Below are 25,485 nucleotides of genomic sequence, written 5' to 3'. Positions count from 1 at the left end.
TCCTTAGCATTGCCTTTGAAGAGTAATGATAAAAGAGAATCAGAAGATAATTAGAAAAAAAAAACATTTGTCTTCTCTGGATTGATGCTCCTCAGGAAGCCCATCAGGGTTCTCTGGATCAATGCAGGTTAATAAGAAGAGACAAGTGTTAAAAATCACTTTGAGAGCATAACGCAGCTACACAAACCCTTCATCTCTAAAGAGTCAACTTTTGCGCATTTCATTTAAACTGATGTAACCCAGTGACACTCCTTTTTTTGCATTTCATATTTAAATTGTTTATCTGTGTCATAGTGGCATGAAAGCTTTTTACCGCAAGATGGGAGCCACAAACCTTCCAACCTTCCAACAAACCAATCGAGCTGGCCAGTTTGAGATGACAGTGAAACGTTTTTAAATCCATCAGTGAGGCCTCTTTTAAACTATAAAATCACCTACAATCCTACAGATCCTTATATATGCACACACGCACGCACACACACACACACACACGCACGCACGCACGTACGCACGCAGGGACACACAAACGCGCGCGCACACACACACACACACACACACACACACGCAGGGACTAAAAGCGGCCAGATTGAATCACAAAGACTATTTTTCCGGCTTAAGGTTATTCTGTTGTCTTCCTGTGAGATGAAAGCTATATATAAAAGGCCCTTCTTTAGCTATGTCTGGATTTAAAACTAGTTTGAAAATCCATCATATTTGTTATAAAAAAGGGTACCTCAGCACTGGAGGGGTACAGTGACTCGAACAACTGCTGTGTGGACTGTCTGAGACATGGCAGCTAAGGCCAGAGGTGGAGAATCTACAATATTTCCTTTCTGATACTGTGCCTGTTTTTATATTTTAAGTCTACATTTATTATGGCCTATACTTTACCTATTACAGTAATGCAGTCAAATTGGAAAAATTACAGTTCAGAGATTTAGGCCTACAGGTAATGAAAATAGATTCTTAGCAGAGCGGAACAAGTTGTAAAGAATATACTATACTAAAACACTGTCTACAGAGTGAGATGCCCTAAGGTCCTCTAGTAGACTGTTCTACAGGTGCCGATGATAAAACCTAAAAAGCTGATTGCCCAAGCACATAGACGGATCCCACCTCTTAGGCTGTAATTGTGGTGCTGTTACGGCCTGTTCTCATGAATCATACCTTCGAAAAGCTAAGAAAAGTTAAAGGGGTGGTTCTGAATTTTGGACATAGGACCTCATTTCCAAGTTAGCCCGTGTTTTATTTATCAGTGGAGACCGTTTTCAGCACTTCTCATCCAGTCCTTCCAGTTGCAGAGTTCGCTGGTGTTAGGCTAGCGCAAGTCAACAGTATCTGCTAACCTGCCACTAAAAAAGTCTGACCCACTCCACAGTACACCCGAGGCAAATAAATTATAACGCCAGACAAAGAATGGTATCATAATTGCACATGCTACTTAACTTTAAGTAAATGTTTTTAAAAAGATGATTGGAATAAAAGAAAATGAAGGTATGACGTCCACTTTGTACAGCTGCTCAGTGTCAGCCACTCTTAATTGGGCCATGTCAGGTTCTGACACAGAGTGGATGGGCAAGATATATTTAAGGCTTACAGATTATTTCACAACCCAACCAAAATGTTATCATGTCTTTGAAATATTCAGCAGACTCATCACTTTTAGGAGAGAATGTGATATTGTTGTGGCCATTGGGCATTGGATATGAGTGGCTGTCGGTAGTAGCACTCTATGCTGCTTTTTGCACCCAGCTTCAAAAACTTGATGTGAATTTATAATGGCATTGCTAGAGTATTTCATTCTCTATCAGCCTCTCTACAATTCTATCTGAGATTTGCAGATGAAGAGAAGATTTACTTACACTTCACTGTACATTTAATATTGTCAAATATATTTAGAACAGGATGATGTAAATCTCACTGAGTGAAATATATACAATAATCATCCTGAAACAAATCCTTTGGTTTTTATTCAACTTGTGATCAGTTCCATTTATTTACTCTTCAATCTAAACTGAAAAACAAGTTTGTCACACTTTTCAGATGACATTAAAAATTAATAAAAGTCAGATTTGTTGTTCATTTAGTCAAAAAATTATATATTAATCCAACCATGTAGAATCACAGCTTTGTGTGTTCATTTATTGTCATCTTAAATCTTGTCTGCAGACTACAAATCTGTATAGTAAGTAAGTAAGTGTGCACAGTATAGTAAACACACATCTCAATAGACAACTAACAGCAACGACAAAACAGCTTGGGGATGAGCTGCTTGGGTGAGCTGAGTATTGGTGGAATTAAATTTGCTATTCGAACATGAGAGACGCCTCAAAGAAAAAGTCAGAACAGGGGAGATGGTCATGATGAGAGAGGAGCTGTGAGAAATCAGGGTTTGACAGGGAGAGGGAGGATAAAGAGAACAAGCTGAGGAATAGAAAGTGAGAACAGAGGACAACTCAGGAGTGGCTGAACTGGATGGGGGATAATGCAGAGCTGAGGGAGGGAAAGACACACTAAGAAAGAGGAGATGAAATGAGCCAGTAAAAATGAAAAGGTGAAAAGGCTGCTGTTGCTCTGCAGTGACAATAAAAGAGGCAGATTGAAGGTGTGGGCGTGCATTTGCACGTAAAGGTGCAAGGTTAAAAGGCTGGCGGAACCACCTCAAAATTGTTATTTTGCTTCATCTTCGGGGTAAATGGGAAATACTTGTCAGTAATAACCCAGCATGGTATGTGTGTGTGTGTATGTGTGTGTCTCCTTGTGTGAAAGAAATCGGGAATAATGGGAAATGCTTGTCAGCGATAGCTATGCATCAGGAGTGTAAGGTCCCCATGGATTGTAAAAGGAGCCTAAATGACAAAATCGCAGCAGGGAATTTAACCCCGTAACAGCTGCTGGTCTACAACAGCAGAGACTGTGCAGTGTGAAGCTTCACATACACATACACACAGAACATACACATAAAAACTCTGGTGATGCTCAATATTTCAGGTGTTCTGTTGAACATCTCAAAGTCGCTGAGTAACTGATTGGAGTTTTGGCTGTGATTCAAAGGTAAATCCTCCACCACAGCTGAGACCCTGATTGGCACAATTACAATGAAAATGTTGAGCTAGGCTTAATCATTTTCAGTCCACAACTTTAGTCCAGATCAGAACATATCAACAGCTTAAAAAATAAAAAAAAATCACAGTGCATTGCATCACTTCTATTATTCAGTTGTAAATGAGGCCCACATGTTGGTTGCAGTGCAGGGACAGGATTGGTGGATAAATAACCACGCAGAGAGAGCAGGTTCAGCATTGATGTTTTACTAGAAAAAGAAACCAAATGGAAAGACAAGAAACAAAGGAAGAAATAAACTATGTTAAAGAGTGTTGACAGCCCAGCAGTCTGCTTTTTGCTGTCTATGCATGATACCTTATGTGCTGGAGCTGGCAAAGAAATAAACACATAAGTATCATGTACAGTTTAACTGCCTGGTGTGTCTGGTGTGGTGATAGCTAGATCTGTGTCAACTGTCTCTTCACAAATGCATCCACTGTAGAAACCCACTATTTTCATTATTTCTCTCCTGCTGGGTTGCTGCACTACTGCTGCACTGATCTCCTAGGCTGAGAGGAGGTGATTGGAAATGGTCTACCTTATTCCTTACAGCCAAGAAGAAGGTTGTTGTTTGAGATAATGGAGGTTTTAAGATATTATTTACTATTTATGCTTTTATCTGTTGAGTTTGACCTCAATACAATTGATGCAGGACTGATGAGTGATGAGATACGTGTGTGAGTTTAACAAAGAAGTGGCAGTTTTTTGTGTGAAATGTTGGAGGTTAAAAGGTATGCAATATTCAGAACAAAGAGCCAGAAGAAACTCAGATTGTAAGTTGGTGTTTCTATTTTTCAATTCATCTCTATTCCATTATTTTCTGATGTGTCAGGGCAGAAAATAGAGTAATTTGTCATTGCTAAGATGCACTTTGTACAGAGAGTTCTGTCTGACAGTGGGACAGGAGGGGCGAGGAAAGCAGAAAGAGGGGAAGGGAAAGATAAAACAAGAGAAGGAGCCAGGAAGATTTCAGAGATGGGAGGTAGGACACATGACTAACAGTAGAATTAAAAACAACAAAGCAGACAAGGAAGAATAGGAGAGGTGGACAGGGCAGAAAACAATTCCATCCCCACATACAGTATCGCTGTATTATGACACAATATCTAAGCATCACCACCATGCTAAGTTGTAATACAGTACAACAAAATAAGTAAAATTGCACTGGTGTGAGTCCATAAAAATAGATTTGTTTTATTTTCCTAATTGTTCCTAAGATTCCTCAGTGGATGCGCCAAAACACGCTGCCATACAGTATATAACAGATTTTAAACATTTGATTGATTGCTCTTGCCAAGCATGTTGGATCCAAACATGTCCCTAAAAAGTGCTAACCCTGCTCAGTTTGAACTTGTGTTGGTTTTCAGTTTGTAGTTGACTAACATCTGGTGAGAAGACAAAAAGCACTGAGGCGATATGAAATGCAACACAAATGCTACACTTTCCAAATGTCAGACAGAATTGTTTCCCTACAGTACGGTAATTGCTGTGGCCCATCCTCTCTGGAGGCCTGCCTAAATGGCTTCTCATTATATCGGCTCCAGTGTTGAATACTGGCATCTAGATGCTGTTTCGAGGGGCCTTTGCAGCCCAACATCAGACTGTTTTGGGGTAAAAACACTGGTGAAACAGACAGACAGGCAAAAATGAAATGGTCTGAACTTCTCACGGTGCTGGAGTGATCACTCTGAGCTGACCCTGTGAATGCAACAATGTGGTGTGCGTGCATTTCTATGTGTGTGTCCGTTGGATTGCCAGATGGACATTCACTGTTGAGCAGGACACACAAAGAATGTGGCATATTAATATTCTCAAGTTATCAAAAAAACAGCCATATAACAGAATGTATGCCATGGCCTCTGACAATCTGTGATCAATGTTTTCTATAGCTCTCTATAGACCTATAGATATATATTTATTTGTATTATATATAATATGTAGATTTATAAAAAAATTGATCTTAATTACAAGTAGTGGCATTTTCTTTTATATTCATTATTGCAATGAATTGTTATCTAAGATGATTAAAAAAGACAGGTGAGTTCTGTTTTGCTACGCAGTTATTTACAACAGTTTTAAAAAGCAAGCTTTCTGATATGGTACCTTTGCCCGGCCACTGGAAAAGACTGAGGATCTCAAATGACAACCAAACTGCCTGTTAAAAGTCATTACTTTTATAGAAATTGAAAAGTATACCTGTAGTTCAAGTCAAATGAAGCGCAAACAGCATAGACCAGTGGTTCTCAATCTTATTAAGGCCCTTGAAACACAAGGTTTATAGTCAGCCCACTGTGGGAAAACATGCAAAGAATCATGAACTTTGATTTGCTTTTTTATTGCCCTGCTATATGGATTAATTATTCAAGAGAACATGGAGGCAATTAGTTTCCACAATTTAAAGGTTTGATCACAAATGTTTAAACACTATATTTATTCCTATTTCCTCCATCAGTCATTCTTCTTTAAGGTCCCAGCATTCAGGTTGAGAAGCACTTATGTTAGGTAGCCATTTGAGATCTGCCCATGTGTTTTATTTTTTCTTTCCATCACTGAATATACAGTTTAAACCTTGCCTTTGCCCGTCGGCAAAAAGAAATCTTCAATTTGCTATTTAGCATTTCTACTGTCATGATGATGCTGTTGATGAAGTACTTTGTTAATTACTACTATTAATTTTTTTCTTTACAAACCCCTGTGAATTCTGTGGCCGAGATCAGCCACACTGTGTTTCAAGGTTACTTCTGTACTATATTGGCTGGTTATCTCGTTGGTTTTGGGGCGAGAAATTTCCATATGCGTGATATGAAAGCATTTTCATTCAGTTTGAACATTCCATGGCAAAGTAGCGGGTTTGCCCAGTCCGAACGTTCAAGCTTACAGTTTTCTGGTCTTCTAAGGGTGATAATACCTGGCACACTTTTCAGGCAAGTTGAGATGACGATGACCATGATGATGATGATGATGAAAACAATGTTTATAGTCTTAGTAAGGCGTTGTCAAGAGGTGTCGCTCATTGGCCAACACTGTCCAACGAAGACAGAGCAGGAACAGAGTTTGGTTGTCTTTTCTGTTGTTTTGTTGCTGTTTTTTTACTCCAGTTGCGATCATCATCTTTATCACTATCATCATCATGATCAGTTTGCAGTAATGTTCACAGCTCATAGTTCATTTCATGTAAGTCTGTGCTGGCTTTCCTGCCGGTTTGTTGATATCAGGATGGTATCCTCCAAAAAAACAATTAAATGAATGCTGCAGGCAAGTGTTATAGTCATAGTTGTCCTTTGTATTTTTACTCCACTGTTCACTCCACAGTTGAATGTCACTTATCTCTTGTAAAATAAGTCAATGGCAGCAGGAAAGTGTGATGATAATGTGCAGTGTGTGTTTGTGTATTCAAGTGTGTAAAAATGTGAGTATTTGTATTTGAGTATCTGTAGTTATGTGCATGTTGTGTGTGTGTGTGTTATGAGTTAAAATGATAGTGTGTGATTGCATGTGGGACGTGTGTGTTTGTATGCGTCCTTGTCAAAGTCTGTATGCTTGTGTGTCGTTAAGGCACGGCAGGTGTTTTTGGTTTTCAGGGCAGACCGGAGGACACCACTGCAAGCCCGGGGTGTCGGAGGGAGACGTGGCCAGCATGCACGGCTTTGGGGCAGTCTGGCGTCAGGACGCGGCCATTCTCCCCCACACTTCCTGTGATGGATAGACGGGCCTTGTTCCGCATGGCATCAGAAAAAGACAGCTATACGAGGAGAGGTTGAGGGGAGGACGGAAAAGAGGATGGAGATAGAAAAAGTGGAGATTTAGTTGTAAAAAAAATCATGTAATTTTAGTAAAAAACTGTGCAACAACAAACTTGCGTAAAGACACAGAAATTCTAATAAAAACACATGCACAAAGAACGCTTACACATGCATGTGACTGTACACCCACTGAACACACAAGTACGCTAACAGTTAGAGTGAGGGTGCAAGCACACACATAGTCAAAATAATGCTGTGGAAGTTTTTTCTATTTGCATTCCAGTCTATTTATGTTGTTATAAGGCTCACATTATACGCAAACTGGTGCTGAAACAGTTACTCAAGTAATAGAATAGTCATTGTCAAATAAATCAACGTTTATTATTTATTATCCATCCATCCATCTTCGTCCGCTTATCCGGTGTCGGGTCGCGGGGGGAGCAGCTCCAGCAGGGGACCCCAAACTTCCCTTTCCCGAGCAACATTAACCAGCTCCGACTGGGGGATCCCGAGGCGTTCCCAGGCCAGGTTGGAGATATAATCCCTCCACCTAGTCCTGGGTCTTCCCCGAGGCCTCCTCCCAGCTGGACGTGCCTGGAACACTTCCCTAGGGAGGCGCCCAGGGGGCATCCTTACCAGATGCCCGAACCACCTCAACTGGCTCCTTCGGCGCCAAAGGAGCAGCGCGTTACTCCGAGCTCCTCACGGATGACTGAGCTTCTCACCCTATCTCTAAGGGAGACGCCAGCCACCCTCCTGAGGAAACCCATTTCGGCCGCTTGTACCCTGGATCTCGTTCTTTCGGTCATGACCCAGCCTTCATGACCATAGGTGAGGGTAGGAACGAAAACTGACCGGTAGATCGAGAGCTTTGCCTTCTGGCTCAGCTCTCTTTTCGTCACAACGGTGCGATAGATGGAATGTAATACCGCACCCGCTGCGCCGATTCTCCGACCAATCTCCCGCTCCATTGTCCCCTCACTCACGAACAAAACCCCAAGGTACTTGAACTCCTTCACTTGGAGAAGGCATTCCATCGGTTTCCTGCTGAGAACCATGGCCTCCGATTTAGAGGTGCTGATCCTCATCCCAACCGCTTCACACTCGGCTGCGAACCGATCCAGTGAGTGCTGAAGGTCGCAGGCCGATGATGCCATCAGGACCACATCATCTGCAAAAAGCAGCGATGAGATCCCCAGCCCACCGAACTGCAACCCCTCCCCACCCCGACTACGCCTCGATATCCTGTCCATAAATATTACAAACAGGATTGATGACAAAGCGCAGCCCTGGCGGAGGCCAACCCTCACCTGAAACGAGTCCGACTTACTGCCGAGAACCTGGACACAGCTCTCACTTTGGTCGTACAGAGATTGGATGGCCCTGAGTAGAGACCCCCTCACCCCATACTCCCGCAGCACCTCCCACAGTATCTCCCGGGGGACCCAGTCATACGCCTTCTCCAAATCCACAAAACACATGTAGGTGTTTACTCCCAGGTTGGGCATACTCCCAGGCCCCCTCCAGGATCCTTGCGAGAGTGAAGAGCTGGTCCGTTGTTCCACGACCAGGACGGAATCCGCATTGTTCCTCCTCAACCTGAGGTTCGACTATCGGCCGAACCCTCCTTTCCAGCACCTTGGAGTAGACTTTACCAGGGAGGCTGAGAAGTGTGATACCCCTGTAATTGGCACACACCCTCTGGTCCCCTTTTAAAAAAAGGGGAACCACCACCCCCGATCTGCCACTCCTTTGGCACTGTTCCAGACTTCCACGCAATGTTGAAGAGACGTGTCAACCAGGACAGCCCCTCCACACCCACAGCCTTGAGCATTTCTGGACGGATCTCATCAATCCCGGGGCTTTGCCACTGTGGAGTTGTTTGACTACATCAGTGACTTCCGCCCGGAAATCGGCAGAATCCCCCGTCATCCTCCAGCTCTGCCTCTAACATAGAGGGCGTATTAGTCGGATTCAGGAGTTCCTCAAAATGCTCCTTCCACCGCCCTATTACCTCCTCAGTTGAGGTCAACAGTGTCCCATCCTTACTGTACACAGCTTGGATGGTTCCCCGCTTCCCCCTCCTGAGGTGGCGAACAGTTTTCCAGAAGCACTTTGGTGCCGACCGAAAGTCCTTCTCCATGTCTTCTCCAAACTTCTCCCACACCCGCTGCTTTGCCTCTTTCACGGCAGAGGCTGCAGCCCTTCGGGCCCTTCGGTACCCTGCAACTGCCTCCGGAGTCCTCTGGGATAACATATCCCGGAAAGACTCCTTCTTCAGTCGGATGGCTTCCCTGACCACCGGTGTCCACCACGGTGTTCGTGGGTTACCGCCCGTTGAGGCACCTAAGACCCTAAGACCACAGCTCCTCGCCGCAGCTTCAGCAATGGAAACTTGTCCACTCGGGTTCAATGCCCCCAGCCTCCACAGGGATGCACGAAAAGCTCCGCCGGAGGTGCGAGTTGAAAGTCCGTTGGACAGGGGCCTCCTCCAGACGTTCCCAATTTACCCGCACTACACGTTTGGGCTTACCAGGTCTGTCCAGAGTCTTCCCCCACCCCCTGACCCAACTCACCACCAGATGGTGATCGGTTGACAGCTCTGCCCCTCTCTTCACCCGAGTGTCCAAAACATACGGCCTCAGATCAGATGAAACAATTATAAAATCGATCATTGACCTTCGGCCTAGGGTGCTCTGGTACCAGGTACACTTATGAGCATCCCTTCGTTCGAACATGGTGTTCGTTATAGACAATCCATGACTAGCACAGAAGTCCAACAACAAACAACCACTCTGGTTTAGATCAGGGAGGCCGTTCCTCCCAATCACGCCTCTCCAGGTGTCTCCATCATTGCCCACGTGTGCGTTGAAGTCCCCCAGCAGAACAATGGAGTCCCCCACTGGCGCCCCATGCAGGACTCCACTCAAGGTCTCCAAGAAGGCCGAATACTCCAAACTCCTGTTTGGTGCATATGCACAAACAATAGTCAGAGTTTTCCCCCCCACAACCCGCAGGCGTAGGGAGGCGACCTCTCGTCCACCGGGGTAAACTCCAATGTAGCGGCGCTCAGCCGGGGGCTTGTTAGTATCCCCACACCCGCCCGGCGCCGCACACCCTGAGCAACTCCGGAGAAGAAAAGAGTCCAACCCCTATCCAGGAGTACGGTTCCAGAACCGAGACTGCGTATTATTTATTAATCTTTTTTAATTTTTCAACAGTTGGTGGTTCCAGCTTTGCAAATGTTATAATTTGCTGCTACTATCTGTTCTTTAAAGTCACATAGACAGTAAACTATTACTGCCTGGTTAAAGGGACAGTTCGGATTTTTTATAAGTGGGGTTGTATGAGGTTTTGCTGTGGACAGGGCAGCAGCAAAACGTATTTTAGCCACCTAAAAAAAGGACCACCTAAAAAAATCAATATCAGTTTAAGTGTATATTAGAATATTTTCACCGCTTTACCTTGCCGTCAAACAGTTCTATTGAATAGCGTTAAGGAAAGCAGAGCACCCGAAAAATGAAAGCATATCAGTGCATCACACTTCGACAGAGGCTGAAAGAAAGACGGCAGAAAAGGTTATAAAACGTCCGAAAACCTTCTTGTGTAGCAATATCTAACATCTTCTATCCATTTGTGGGCTCAACAAAACACTTCCCACGAAGGAACTTGTTGTTGTACATGCAGGATAATCCAAAAATGCTTTCGAAAATAGTTGTGTTTGGATTTTCATGAGCCCACATATGGATACAACATACTTGGATAATGCTGCACAGGAATTTCCAGATGTTATAACCTTTTTTGCTGTCTTTCGTTCAGCCTGAATTCTGTTTACACCGATATGCTTTCATTTTTCGGGTGCGACCCTCTCCTTAACGCTACTCTATAGAAAATTTATTCTGGGACTATAGAGAGCCTGACATATTGTTTTTGCGTTAACTATTGCTTTAAGTTTTTCTGAACAGATTTCACCACAACCTGCTTGGAAAAGTATTTTCAAATATTCTCGGTGCAGTTATTTGTTGTTCATCAGTTTGAATGACATTGTTCCCCCTTTTTAAACAAACTGAACTACAGGTAGAAATGTCTGAGTTCATGTGTGATTGCACCCCAATCTAAACATTCAAATCTCGCTAAAACACTAGCAAATGCTACAGTAACAGTTTTACTAAAGGCAAAAGTAAATGTAAAAGCAGGCAACAATTAACAAACGTACATAGTAGACAAGAGGATTTGGGTTTTAGACATCTGCATTTCATAGGTGACCATGCATTTCTGGGTTCTGGGTTTCACAAATCTGAAAAATTCAGGTGAGGATTTGAAAATATTTGGAAGGTGAGGACTGGAAACACAAAAGGAAAACATGAAGGAGTGATTTTTCTTTCAAGGTTTCAGATTTATAGAGAGGGAGTGACTGACTATACTGCTCAGAGTAGAGCGACACTTCACACAGCCAGGCTACTCTGTGATGTTTCACAGTCATATTTCTGACAGCCAAAAAGCTTTATTTTACGATTGAACATGCATTTTCTGAGAACTTGTGTTGAGTTAAATGGGTGTTGCCTGTGCTGTGATTGTGACACTTAAAATGTATTTAATTTAATTGGCAATCTAGAGAGAATTATCACTGAAAAGAATGCTAAAGAAAACATGGTTTAGTTTCATCTTTGGTTTCTGTAACATAGCAATTTGATGTTCTGCTTATAAACTAATGGCATTTATACAGTATCTAGTCTTGTGAAAATCACTTTTGGATACATGAATTAGAGGACAATATCTGAAAATAGGCATTTAGATGTACTACTTTTCATCAATAGAACAGTTTACGCTGCAGCTACAAACAGCCAACTGTGTTTGGTGATTCGTTTCCAGGAACAGAGACAAAGGTTTGCCTTACTCCTCTTTTAATGAGTGCTGTCATGCTGATGTACAGCTCAATTAAAAGACTACTCAAAGTCTAAAGGAACATCTAAGAAAATGAACCTATCTGACCTGTGTATATATTATGTGTACTGTATACTATGACTCAGAATGTGGTAAATCTTATACTTAATTTGAAGTTGGCATGATTTCCTTTGGACAGATAATAGCCAGCATTTAGCGTATCACATTTAGCTGTATTTTTGCATCCTGGGTATTGATCCTGCTCGAGGCGATCATCAAATATTACCTTATAATGCCTCTGAAAGGTTTGTTAAGCAGATCATCAAATTGATGTCCAGTGTTTCCTTTCAGTTCAGTTAATTGCTCTATTACATCAATAAATATCAGTCATGTTTTTACAACAACATCACCAAGTAGCCGTTCTTTATGAAGTGTTTGCTTCACCAATTATTCCTCTGCATTAACACTAAGTAACTGGGCTGTTTGGAAGTTGTCAGGGCTGGAATATTTCAGAGTGCCTGTTTGGACCGTATACGACAGGGGTGCACAACTCCAGTTTATGGACAACTTGTTAAAGATGCAGGTTAGGAAACAGTGCCGGCTAAAGGTCAATTCAGCAGGAATAAATTAACTCTAACTATTGTGCACTGAAGAAGATTTTTGTACCCTGGTTTACTGTTAGTAAATTAGATTCACATGTATACACTAAATATTTCTAGTCCTGGTCTGCCTGATTAACATTTGAACTAAATCACTTAGTAAATGAAGATCTATGAGTACATATCAGGTGATCAAAATAATATCACTGCTACTATTTTGATTAGCTCCTAGAAGTCAAGATTAGTAAATATTTTCCCCATAAGGGACTGATTAAGAAACAAGGATTCAGAATTTAAAGAACACAATGCCACTCAATCAACTGATGGCTGCAGGTTGACTAATATATATGGTCAAAAATGAAAATCATCTAACATATGCTGCTGGGTAAAAATAAATAAATAATCCAGCTATTTCATTTCTTCCCTTAATAAGTTCCTTGAATATACACATGCTACCTGAATGGACGAGATAAAATAGGTATTTCAAGGGAATGTCTGAAACTTTGCTCAAGCTGTCAAAAGTGCAGTCTCGCCCTCAATTACTTTGAATTGGCTCAGCGTGAACTGGCTTTAAAGGGCTCTTAACAAACAAGGTGTTTCATGTACGCTCATATGTCTTTCTGACATTGCAGTGGTACTATTAATCTAGTTACGAAAATTAGGGTGGACATCCACTGACATAAAAACAACTTAATAGTGTTTTTTTTTAATTATTCCTGAGATAACACTCTGAGATAACTTATGGCTGAAAAGTTTCAGTCAGACCCACATAAGTGATAATTGGTGTCCACACATTAGCTAATTAATTTGTAGCCAGAAGCAGTCACCGATTTTAACGATGAACATCACAGTAACAAACCTTTGCTCTCAGGGTAAGTACCAATGCAGACTATTGCTACAACCTTGAAATAGATTAGCCAAGATGAAAAATAAAATATTAGGGAAAAATAACACATGGGTTTTGAATGTTAGCATTAATAAACTTGAAACTTTTGTAACGTATGCTAATCATTATTAGAAGTTTATATGTACAGTATTAGCACTACAATTATGATTCAATTAATTGATAAGCCCATAGACTGTAAAGTGAGAAACTATGTTGGTAATTGCTTAATTGTTCAAATCATTCTTTTAAGCAAAAAAGCCATACACAACTGTAGTTTTATCTTTGAACTTATGCTATAGTACAATGAATATCTTTGGACTTTTGACTGTTGGTTGGACAAAAAAGCAATAATGAATTGAAAAAAATAAATGGCAGATTAATCGATAAAGAAAAGAATTGGTAGTTGCAGCCCTATATAGTATTTATTTAATACAACGCTAGCCTCTGAAAATGGAGCTGTGCATCCCTGCTCATCATTATTTTGTCAACGATTAGCTAAAATTACAATGCAGGTGCCTAGTCAAGTCATGAGCCAGGAGCATCACCATCATCATCATCATCATCTGCAGCCAAAGACGATGGAACCAAATCTAGTCACACAAATCTAACCCCAATCTAGACGGGGGTGAAATGATAAACAATAAAAAGAAACAGTAACAAAACCAAAAATCTAAGAAAATATTAGGCCAATAAAAAAACAAAACAGCCAAAATAAGCTTTCACGAAACATAAAAAGCTACATTGGTTCCACAATGCTTGACCACATCCTCATCACCAAATGAAGAACAACACGGGTGCGTTGGGCTGCTGCGTCAGCCTCCACATCGACAATACAATAATCTACAGCACCACCACCATGATCAACACCAGCATTACCCCACCTATATGGGAGCCTCTAAATCCTACCCCTATATCTTGACCCCCTCGGAGCCGTACACGTTGTACCCCTCCCTATAAGTGGCTAGATTCTGGGTGCTGGGGGAGGGGCTGGGGCAGTGGGGGGGGCTAAGGTCCACCTTCATGCGCTTGGCTTCGGCCCGTGACTTGTAGCAGAACTCGACCAGGGCCACCAGCATGGCCAGGCCCAGGCCACCCACAAGGATGTAGAAGACCCCCGCCACGTTGGACAGGCTCAAAGCCTGGGACGACTTGTCCTGAAGAGAGGGAGTGGGATGAGGTTTGGGGAAGGATGCGGGATGAGGGGAAGGAGGAGTCGAGGTGAAGGAGGCAGCAGAAGTTGGAGTTTTAAAAGAGAAGGGGTCGATGGAAAAGTGATAAAAAGAAGGTGAAAAATGATGAACAAAAGGGGAGGAAAGGAGCAGAGTATAGGAGGATGATTGAGGATGAAGTTTAGGTAGGTGTGTGAAAAAGAGGAGAATAACGGGAGTAAGTAAGCAGGAGAGGAAAAGTGAAGGAGGATAAGGGGGTGAGAAGTATGTGAAAAGAGGTGGGAAAAAGCAGACAGACAATGGGTACAGTGGGTTAGACACAGAAATGGAGATTGTCTAAGAAAAAAAATTATTTAGTGTTATACAGTTATGCTATGCTACAGAAATTATTTGTATAATTAGTATTGTAATTTGTTATCACTTAATCATGAATTATCATACATTTACGTTCTACTTCTACAACTACAATTAATACTACTATCACCACAACAGCTACTACATACTACACATCTACTGTATAACAGTCAATACAACTAGAACATTCTACGTTTCTACAACTGTAACATAGTAACATTATATCAAAGCAGCTTGAATCAACATTCATTTAAGTCAAAAAGAGCAGGCTTTAATCTGAGCGGTGATGACATTTCACTGCAGTTTTAATGAAATGTAAAAGCTCCAGGAGTCTAAACATTTACAGTGGAGCAGCTCCTATGCTCTATGTTGTAAACATCTTCATAAGAACCTTTTTTACTCTGAAACAAAACAGTAACAAATATGTAACTGGGAGATAAAGGGTATATATTAGCTGGAGCACTTTAATAGCAAATGCTAATAAAAAAAAATATGGCAACGCTTTATCTCACAGGTCCATAATTTTCTACTAATTTTGTCAGAAACATCCTAAAAAGTACTACAGAGTTTGGTTCTAATTAAAAAGGTAAATGGAGTTCTGCAGTTAATTTAGTTAAAATTGGGTCAGTTGTGTTGAGCTTATGCAGTTGTTGATTTCCAGAGGAAAGAACTGCTCCACTTAAACCCATGTAAGTATTAGTTCAGTATTGATTTATTATTGCAAACTATGTTCTCCATACATGTAAAATAAATTGATAATAAAATGTAATACTTGTCTGTTGACAAAATTCACATGAAAGTTCAGCTGACCTGCTGTGCACTGAGATCTTTATACACTAATTCATTTGCATTAGCCTTCATATCTAAATGCAAGTGTAGAAATTGAACGTTTCGCCTTTATTTAACCTATAATTAGCACCAAATTCCACAAAACTATATATAAATATGCACCTGTAAAATGAAGCGTTACCATGCGTAACTCCAAGTTATGGAAACTATAAATACATAGCATAGTCCTAATTAAATTTTAGTAATCTCATCTAGAGTTTCAGGTTACCAAAAATGGGCTCGTGTATGAGATCAAAACAAAAACATGAAAGTGAAAATTGGCTGATGATAATCAAAATTGACATTGTATTTCTAATGCTAACTGTAATGAAGATGGGATTGCCACAGATTGCTACAGAAACTGAACAAGAATTTACATTAATCTGATGCATATTTAGGTAAATGTGGTCCAGCATCCAAAAGGAAAAAAATGTTGTAGGGAATCACTAAATGGACATTTTAGTCTACTGTGGAGCACATTCAAGTTATGTTTCAGGCTAATTGAGAATATTGACTATTGCTAAAACAGTAGTTGCAGTAATCTGGAGCGTATTCAGGATGACAATTTCAGGCTAGCGTTCTGAGGGGCCGCAGCAGCGTGAGACTGACCTTACTTCCAGAGTCCTTGGGTCCACACTCTCCCTTGTCATACCACCATTTGTTTTTCAGTTTGTCTAAGACGCCTGCTTCGCTCAGTTTCAAAACTGCAAGGTTTACCGGGGTTCTTCGCGTGTAAAAATAACATAAATAACATCATAGGTCATGTTATTTTATGTTATTAGGGTATTTCACATTTGCATTGCACAGCTCAGTTACATATAAAAGTACTTCACATCAAGTGACCTAGCATGGATCCCACTGAGTACATGTGTGTATGCTCGTTGAGGAGGGGCTGGGGGGAGCGAGGAGCTAAGGCGAGCTACAGACATATGAGTGGGACCCACCTTTGTCACTTCAGGTAACACACCCATGCTGCCCCAGCTGATCCTCCAATGAGCCAGAGGCAAGTACTGTTAAGCCAGGACTATTGGCATCGGGCTAGCACTGTGTTACCGCTGGGAGAGAGAGAGCTACAGTGAGACAGGTTTAAATGTGTAGCTGAGGATTTCATAAACTCTAGACTTTGGAGAGAGACTTTGGCCAGAGGAAACTGATCTTTTCTCAGATCGCATTTCCCTTCCGCAATAAATATTTTTCAGGTCAGTCAGTCTGTCTGTCTGTTTGTTGTTCGGTCCTCTACTTTGTTACAGATTAAAGTATCTCGATCATGTATGGATGCATTGGCATGAAATCGTAATGGTCTGCAAAGGGCAAATCCTGACTTTGGTTATCATCTGACATTTTATATGTGGGCTGTAGACTCTAATATTGTTTAAAGTTTACATTTCGCTAAATGGACTTGATATACCTCTCACTTTAAGGATTTACTTTATTCCAAACAAGACGTGTAAACATGATTCTAAAATACTTTGAACAATTATGAATTAAAAAAAAACTCTTATGAGACATACAGAAGATTATGGAGCTCCTAAGAATCATTTCAGGACCTAAAAGCAACAAAAGAATTTTTTCAATCTTTAACAACAGAATAACTGAATTGAAAAATAAGATTCTAAATAGAATTGTTGAAACAAACGAACAAGAGATGGAGGAAACTTGATCCTGTAATTGCATTCAGCTGCTATCAATTATTCATCCTCCCCTCTGCCTCAAATCAATCTGAGCCTAAAAGAATCCGAGAGCTACAACTACACTTGGGTCCTGTTTTTCATTTTTCATTTAATTCTTCATTAAACGTTTTAAAGCCTGTTACATCTGCCATGTACTCAGCCAACAATTTCTCAGTTGAAGGAGTGATAAGGTTCCGTTTGGTGTCCCTTTAGTCTCGCTTTGCCAGACCTTCCTCCACGCCGCTGCGGAGGGTTTGGATAGTCCACACAGAATTCCAGAATGGGAGAAAAATGTGCTCTGGTCAATTGGCATTTCTTTAAACCGATCACAATCGTTTTGGGCGGTGCTAAGCGCCGGACGAAGCAACAGTGCCTCTGCAAAATAGCCTTGGAACGGAACTTGTTTTGGCGAAACGTGTACGTTCAAAAGTTGTTTTAGTCTTGTAAGAGAAAACTCAGATTGGCCAGATAGTCTAGCTAGCTGTCTGGATTTACCCTGCATAGTCCTCATAGATCGACTGGAGTTTAAAATTACAACACAAAGAAAGTGAAAGGTAACGGACATCCGGCCGAAACGAGGAACATCCGGCGGAATTTCCGGCGGCACCGGAGCAATCCAGGAAGTGGAACGTCGTAGATATAGACTAGTGTCCCTCTGTCTTTCTTGCAATTTGACTCTCACTCAAGTCTCTCATTCTCTCCACAGAACTGCCACTAGGGGGCGAATATTTCTGTCTTGACAGTAATTGCTCTCTTCATCTTTCCACCTTCACACTCTGACATTTCAGAGGGGCATTATCAGATCAGTGCCAAACACATTTAGAAATAGTTATTATCATGACGTGTGCTTGAATTAGCTTGGCAAACACTCACCTGCAAAGGGGACATATTTCCTTGAATGATATTGAAAATAACCAATTATGTTTTTCCCTGATGATTCAACAATAATATTGGTTCTCTTTTGGGTCAGCCAATGGTTTTCTTTTAAAAATGCCCTTATTTTTTCTTTTTCTCTGTATAAACAAGCTCAAGTGTTGTACCTTTGTCACTGGATCTTAACCTTTCATATAAAAAGGCACACACCACTGACAGCAGATGCAACATTGTGCCTATTTTTAAAGCTGCAGAGTTTCCCAGGAGATTTTATGTTGTCACGTTTGCCCTCCCTCTTTGCTGCTTGACTCTTCGCCAGGGCAGATGCATGCGATACACTCCCGGGACGGGGGCCGCCGCGAGCTGCTTAGCCGGTGAGCGGCCCCTGTCCCCCTAGTGGTGGGGTGGTCAGACAGAGAGGGCTAACCTTGGAATCCCCTCCCCCGCTGCCACATTCTCCTTTGTCATACCACCACTTGTTTTTCAATTTGTCCAACAGGCCCTGCTCGTTGAGCTTTAGCACGGCCAGGTTGACCGCATTTCTTTAAGTAAAAAAGGAGGGACAGATAAGATAGTTTGGTCAGAGCAGAGGATGGAGGGACAGACAGACAAGATGGACGTGGTCAACGGTGAGGAGGAAGATGGGGAGGGAAATGAGGAATAGAGTGGTGGGGGGGGGGGGGAGCACAGAGTTTGAAGGGACAAAGGTGGGTTAGTGGGGAAGATGCACCCCAGAGACGCTCTCTCTTACTCTTTCTCTTTGTTTCTACTTCAGATACTTTCTCAAAATGTATGTTGTTACTTTTTAAAGTTTTGTTTTACTAGCCTCTGTTGCTACTGGGCTGCACTAACACATGATGCTCCACAGTGAGTGTCAAATTGTTGCCATAAAGTGTGTTAACCAGGTCTCTGCAGCCTGCTGATGGTGCTCTTTTGATGCTCTCCTGCCTTCTTGCTACTCTGTACTGCATGTTTGTGTGTGCGTGTGCGTTTGTGTACATGCGTGCGTGTGGCTCCAGTTTCCTACAATACCCCTGAAGGGACTGACCTCCAAACAAAATTCAGGGACACAGGGCTAAATATCAGACACTCGCGCTGTTTGTGCACTAAGATCTTTGTATTACGCATGTTTGTAAAGAGAAGCTCTTTGCTTAGCAATTCATTATTTTAGTAAATTATTAAAATCAACTTGCTGGTATTAGAAACCCACTTGGAACAGGTTAATCAGTTATCTTTGTTTTTTAAAACAGTTATGAATATTACCATGGAGTGAAATTGAAAGCAATGATGAAAAAAAAGATTATTACGATTGTTGCGTTGTGGATAGCTTCAACATTGAGGGTGAGCTTCTAAACAAAAAGGAAGCCATCCTATTCATGATGCCCAGGTTTGTTCGGTTTTCTTTTAGTTGGCTTTTTTAACAACAAAGTGTTGTGAATGCTGTTTCCTTACTGCGAGAGGAGTGTCTACAAAACATGGCTGAAGGAGCGGAATGATTTTGTCAACTTATTCCCTTCATGCTTTAATACGTTCATTTTGTGCTGTCCCTACTGCTTTGGTACATCTCTGCTTTATACCTGTACAAGACTTTCCTGTTGGTCTCTCCTGCTACCAGCCTCTGCTGACCGCTCTTTTGTTTGTAAGATGCTGTAATCAGCGGGGGAAATCTCTACAAAAAGGTCACTGCAGTCGCTGCCTGCTTGTTTGTTAGTCTGCCCCTTTGTCTGTACACCTGCCTATCTGGAGGTCCTATCTCATCTCAGAGTGGGTTGTTAGAGGGCAGGGAAGATGCTGGCTTGTGACTGAAATGTTGTCAGTTCAGGAAACATTAGGAAAGTAAGAGTAAAAAGACAAGCCCTCTATAGGTTTAGCTCAACGATAGTAAAGAGATTCAGAGAGAGACAGTGTTCTCTGGGGTGATCTAATCGACAAGCCATGACTAATCTCTTCAACGTAAGAGGTATGGATGAAAACAGTTCAAACATTTTGACACTTTGTCAGTCAGGATAATAACAGTCACAAATCAATAATCATATCAAGAGCAGCTATACTTCAGAAGGCATGCATTCCTGAAATTCATTTTAATCATCAGGGTATTCATTCTCCTCATTAACATCATCAAGGTCAAATAAGCGCTGTGATTAGTGCACCGAGAGGAGAGGCAGGCTCACCTGACGTGCACACTTTCCTGCCACATGTGTGCACCTGGTAGATCGGGTTTCCGCTGATTGAGAGAAGCCAGAGACAACGGTGGATAGTCCCAGAAATGTGTTCTGGATGGGGGCTTAAAAAAGGGACCTATCCACCCGCTGTCTGTCACTTTTCCCTCATAAACGAAAAAACCTTTGTGTACTGTATATAACAAGGGATAAACTACAGTGGGACTTGTTTGCACCACACACACAGGGGAAAGTTATAGAGCAGGATGTAAGGCTGATGTGCTGTTTGTGTTTTGCCATTCAGAAGGCAAATATGAAATGCTGACAGAGAGAGATGGAGGGAGAGAAGAGAGAGCAAGTGGTCCGGCGTTGCTGAATTTAGTCAATTATTTTCCCCTTAGCAGGCATTTGTGACATTGTGAAGACAAAGCCTCACTATACTGCTGTCACAGTCACCTGAAAAATAAATGATTTGCATTGACAGTATACCTGAGTGAAACCTACTGGGACTATTACTGTAGGCTCAAGTTAATAAGCCAGATAAACAAGTGTCTGCTGAGGGAAAATCAAAACAAAATGACCAACTTTAGGACTTAAACTCAGTCACTTTCTCATTCATTTCCTCCAGCTTATGCTCTCTTTATTAATGTTTACACACCCTCATGTACATTATTTAACATAAACTACTGATTACTCTTTGGTCTGGATTTAATTAGGTGATTTCCAATTACCATTAATATTATTTTTTTAATTTAGTTTGTGTAGAATTAAAGGACTATTTTCTTTTCTTTTCAGACCCAGTATTTTTTAGTGGGATCCTGTATTATGTTTAATTTCTAGTCCCCCCTTTGGCCAGGCCCCTCTACTTCCTGTTTCTCACTTTGTCTCCTGTTCATCTATGAATTCCCCCTTGTGGCTCTGGATGTAGCGGTAGCAGTCTGAGGTTCTGCCCCTCCTCGCAGTCATATTCAGTTAATAAATCTCTCCTACAGTAACAATCGTAACGATTATGATCAGCATCACCATCACTATCTTGGAGGATGAAAGGAACAAAGAGACGAGACAACAGACAAATGGACAAAGTTACCTGCAAGGTGGCCCTGTGGAGAAACAGAGTGGTTAAAAGATGAAAGAAAGAGGGGATGTGAGCATAAAGGGACGGACAAATGACAGTGACAGAGGACACAGAAATGGAGCAAACAAGCCCTAAATTAACAGAGAGGTGGCAGAGAAGAGTGAGGAAAAGTACGGACAGACAGAAAAAAAAGGAAAATCAAGGAATCAAGCATCCAAGACGCGATGAAACATAATTTGAATATTCAACATACTTATCTATATCGCTGCTGCTGGGTGAAAACCTATAACTTTGCTTTTGGAGTTTATAATAATATATACATTGTACTGGTGCCATAATCTTTGCAGTTAATTTAGTACTTGTGAAAAACAATCAATACCCAAATACTGGTCAAGTGTAACTCAATTCTTAAATTTGTGTAGGTGATTTTCACCTGACAGCAGTGACAGGTTAATCTATAGGTGTAGTATAAAAGGCACAGCAGGGTAGGTGGAATATTGCAGCAATAGGACAGTATCAACTTTGTTACTGTCTCCTATTGTTACCCTATTCCACCTACCTTAACTGTGAGCCTTTCGGTGTAGCAATCCCATATCCTTTGGAGTCCAGGTTCCCCCCGACTTTCATGGTGTCACAAGGCTTGCGCTGCTCCGTGTATTCATTCATGGTGGACTCCAGGAGGAAAGCGTACTTCCCCTTTGACTTGCGGACCCTCGCCACGCCCTCCGCTGTGGTTTTGGTGAAGACAGTCGGTTCGGCAGACTTCATGTATGACCACATCTTCTCATATACGGCTATTTTGGACCTCTGGGGTGGAAGAGGGGGAAGAACAGGAGAGAGCAGATGTAAATTAGGAATGAATGGGCATCATTTTGCCAACATCCAAGGCCAGGGTATTTTCACAGATGATGGTTTTCATAGTCCAGTAAGGAGAAGACTGCCAAGGGAAGAGTGACCATGTAGGCCAGACAGAGGAAAAGAGATGACAGATTGAGAGAAAGGTAGCCATGTCATGCCTAAACTACCCACATCTTCGTAGATAGTGTAGATAAGGAAGAAAAGGGTGGATGGGTAAGGTCTCACAAGCAAAGAACATAGAGTAACATTTTAGGCTAATTGTGCAATTTGACTGAACCTCAGTAGCAGTTTGCATTCAAGCGACCCTGTGAAACAAGATTCAGGCAATTTGACAAAACTGTCAGCGTCGCTCACTGAAGGTTAAACTAATTAGGTATTGCCTGTGTATCCAAGTAGCTTATTCACATGATCTCCATTGTAGTGCAAAAACTATTAAAAACACATCAGTGGCCACTCTGTTGCACAGGGTGTCATGTTCCTTCATTACCATGAACATGGCTACTGTAGTTTATTTTGAGTCAATAGCATAATGTGTATTATTCTGCCACTGTAACTATTCCCCTACAAATAAATTATTTATTCCTGATTACATTTTTGCTACAGACTACCCAGCTGTTTTGGTACATGTACTCAACACTTTAAAAATGTGACCTGTTTAAAAGGATTTGCGTCTTCAATAGAAACAAATGGGATTGGATCTGAGAGCCACAGACAGGGTAGGGAAACTCAAATGTACTGCGAAACAAATTACTGCATTGTTGGCTTTTTCAGGGGATTTGTTGACCCTGAGAAAAATTGAACAGCGCCAGCCTTATCTTTTAAGAATGCTGTGTTATTGTTAACGCATCCTTGCTCTGTCTACTTCTGGGTGTCCATTCACACCTCATTGAAGCCTGATGAAGTGTGAGCAGCTCATCAAACCACAGATTTGATTATTCAAATCAACATAACATGCTGACTGAGATGAGATGAATCTGAGATGTAAAGAGCTGAGGTCGTGAAAACAATGCATTGACATGATGACACTCAATGCTGTTTATTAATTAGGCATGTGCTTTTTCCACAAGTCTACAATAGAAACAACAGTACAGTACAGAGATTGGACAACAAAATGTATTATTATGTTGTATGTTTTTACTCTATTTCATTTATTGCTACAGTTTCTTATGATGTATGCTGAGGCTGATTTCCACTCATATAGTCCTTGAATAAAATTACACTGCTGATGGAGGACTGTGTCTTCCATCTTTCATTTTGATCCTCTGGCACATAATGACATTTATAACCACATTTAAAATGTAACACTACATCTCCCTTGACAAGTCAAGCATCAGTCTTACTTTAAATGAGTTTATGACTTGAATAGTGGCATACTAATCCGGTTGTGAAGTTATGAATTCGGAAATCTGCTCTAACAGAAGATCTTTTCAGAGGGCATGTCTGCCTGGTATGATGCAATCGATTGTATTATATTGTGTATATACCATGCATATGGATGTGTGCGTGTGCAGTTCTGTGCACCAGTCTATACAGTATGTGTATGTATGAATGTATTGTGTTCTCATGTGTGTGTGTGCGGACAGTGTGCACTCAAGAGTGAAAATAACAAGCAGAGGAGTCAAACTGTCATCCTCCACAAACATCCTGCTTCTTTCTTCTCTTTCTCTCCTGGTGATTAAGTGTTATTCTGTCGCTCTGCAAGCGACAAGCCACGGCCTCAGCCACCAAAACCAGCGCCTGGGGGATTGTGTGTGGATGCGTGTGTGAGTTTGTCACTAGTGCGTGACGGACAACTATCCCATAATAATGTCACTCACATCTATGAAGACCAGCAGGCCCCTCTTTACTCCATTCTACACTCTGTCTCTCCATTCATTCTCTTTTTATTTCTCACTCTGTCTACCATTGTAGATTAAAAAAAACCTTCTCATCATCAACTTCTCCACACCTTGAGCCTTTTTCATCCCTTCATCATCCTCATTCCTCAAGTTTAATCCATTCATCCATCCATCACTTATGTTTAACATTTTTCTATCCACCGCTTTCTCCTTCTGGCCGCAGCAAAATGTGTATGCGCTTGTGTGTGTTGCTTTTGTCTGTGTATGTATTTGAATCTGCCTGAGTGTGTGTGTGTCTGTTTGTGTGCATGTGTGTTGTGTGTGTGTGTGTGTGTGTGTGTGTGTGTGTGTGTGTTGGAGAGTGTGAGACTGAGAGAGGGAGAGACAGTGATGACTGTGCACGTATAAAGCAGCGTCTGGCCTTGGAGGGATGGATGTGTGACAATGCGGTGTGACTCTTTCCAGATTCTTTTACAATGAGTGAGGCTGAAGGAGGAAATGGATGCTGCAAGTCACCTTGAGGCACTTTTGAATATACATTTAACACACACACACACACACACACACACACACACACACACACACACACACACACACACACACACACACACACACACACACACACACACACACACACACACCTGCTCTGTGAGAGAAGTGCAACACAAACACTCATGCACATATACATGCATGCATACATGGCTGAATATGCATACATACATGCTTTACGTCCACACAAAAATATACTCACACATACAGATAATTAATGGTGGTGGTGAATCCCCCTCAGCTGTGGGAGAGTAAATTGCTTTTTCACCCTCCACAGATTTCAGCCTGCTCGTTATGTTGATTATGCCAGATCCGCTCACAGAAGCACAAACTGTCTGCTACAACCTACCCCTTCACCACATCCCCAAATACACACACACTAGTGCACACGTCTTTTACAAAGCATAACTGTAAATTAGTATATAGACACACACACAATGCATGAGCACACAACCAATTCAGAATTTTCCTCCAGAGCATGACTAGTTTTTGTACATGTGGTGACTCTGGTGTTTTTCCCAAGTCTGCAGAAAAACAATCTGTCTTCATCAGCATTATGTGATCGTGTGCGTCTATGTTTGTATGTGTTAATGAGTACTTATGTATATTTGGAATCCACATAGATGAATAGGTCAATGGGTGAAGCTTCTACTGGTCTCTCATAATTTCCTGCTTACTGTTTTACGGAAACAGCTAACTGTAGAATATTCTGTCCACATAGACCACCTCTACTTCACTTCTCTTCACTGTTTATTATTATGATGATGATTATTACAGTATAATTATCAATGCTTTATTTGACAGGATAGAGAAGTGATTCAATGCATTCAACATTGTTCCATTGTAATCATGTTTGAATTTTAATCAAAAGGTATAAAATCCCACGCCGGTCCTT

At 41.5% G+C, this 25,485-nt stretch overlaps 1 protein-coding gene across 5 annotated transcripts in view; it reads right to left on the bottom strand.

Annotated features, from left to right (window-relative positions):
• Window positions 1-3,295: 3,295 nt before the first annotated feature.
• The window catches only part of gria4a (glutamate receptor, ionotropic, AMPA 4a), a 112,486-nt gene continuing 90,296 nt past the window's right edge, over window positions 3,296-25,485 (bottom strand). For 2 of the 5 annotated variants that reach the window (XM_039781865.1, XM_039781900.1), the window contains 4 exons: window positions 21,905-22,152; window positions 18,539-18,653; window positions 14,234-14,371; window positions 3,296-6,847 (listed from right to left, as the gene is read on the bottom strand). In XM_039781865.1, coding sequence (XP_039637799.1) covers window positions 6,683-6,847; window positions 14,234-14,371; window positions 18,539-18,653; window positions 21,905-22,152 — 666 coding nt within the window. In that variant the 3' untranslated portion in view covers window positions 3,296-6,682. Of the gene's footprint in view, window positions 6,848-14,123; window positions 14,372-16,177; window positions 16,293-18,538; window positions 18,654-21,904; window positions 22,153-25,485 lie in introns of all 5 variants that reach the window. The other 3 variants (XM_039781874.1, XM_039781882.1, XM_039781891.1) reach the window with 3 other exon arrangements.

This window comes from Perca fluviatilis, chromosome 2, assembly GCF_010015445.1.
Source record: "Perca fluviatilis chromosome 2, GENO_Pfluv_1.0, whole genome shotgun sequence".
NCBI classification, from domain to species: domain Eukaryota; kingdom Metazoa; phylum Chordata; class Actinopteri; order Perciformes; family Percidae; genus Perca; species Perca fluviatilis.
This window is presented reverse-complemented; position numbering and strand designations above follow the sequence as displayed.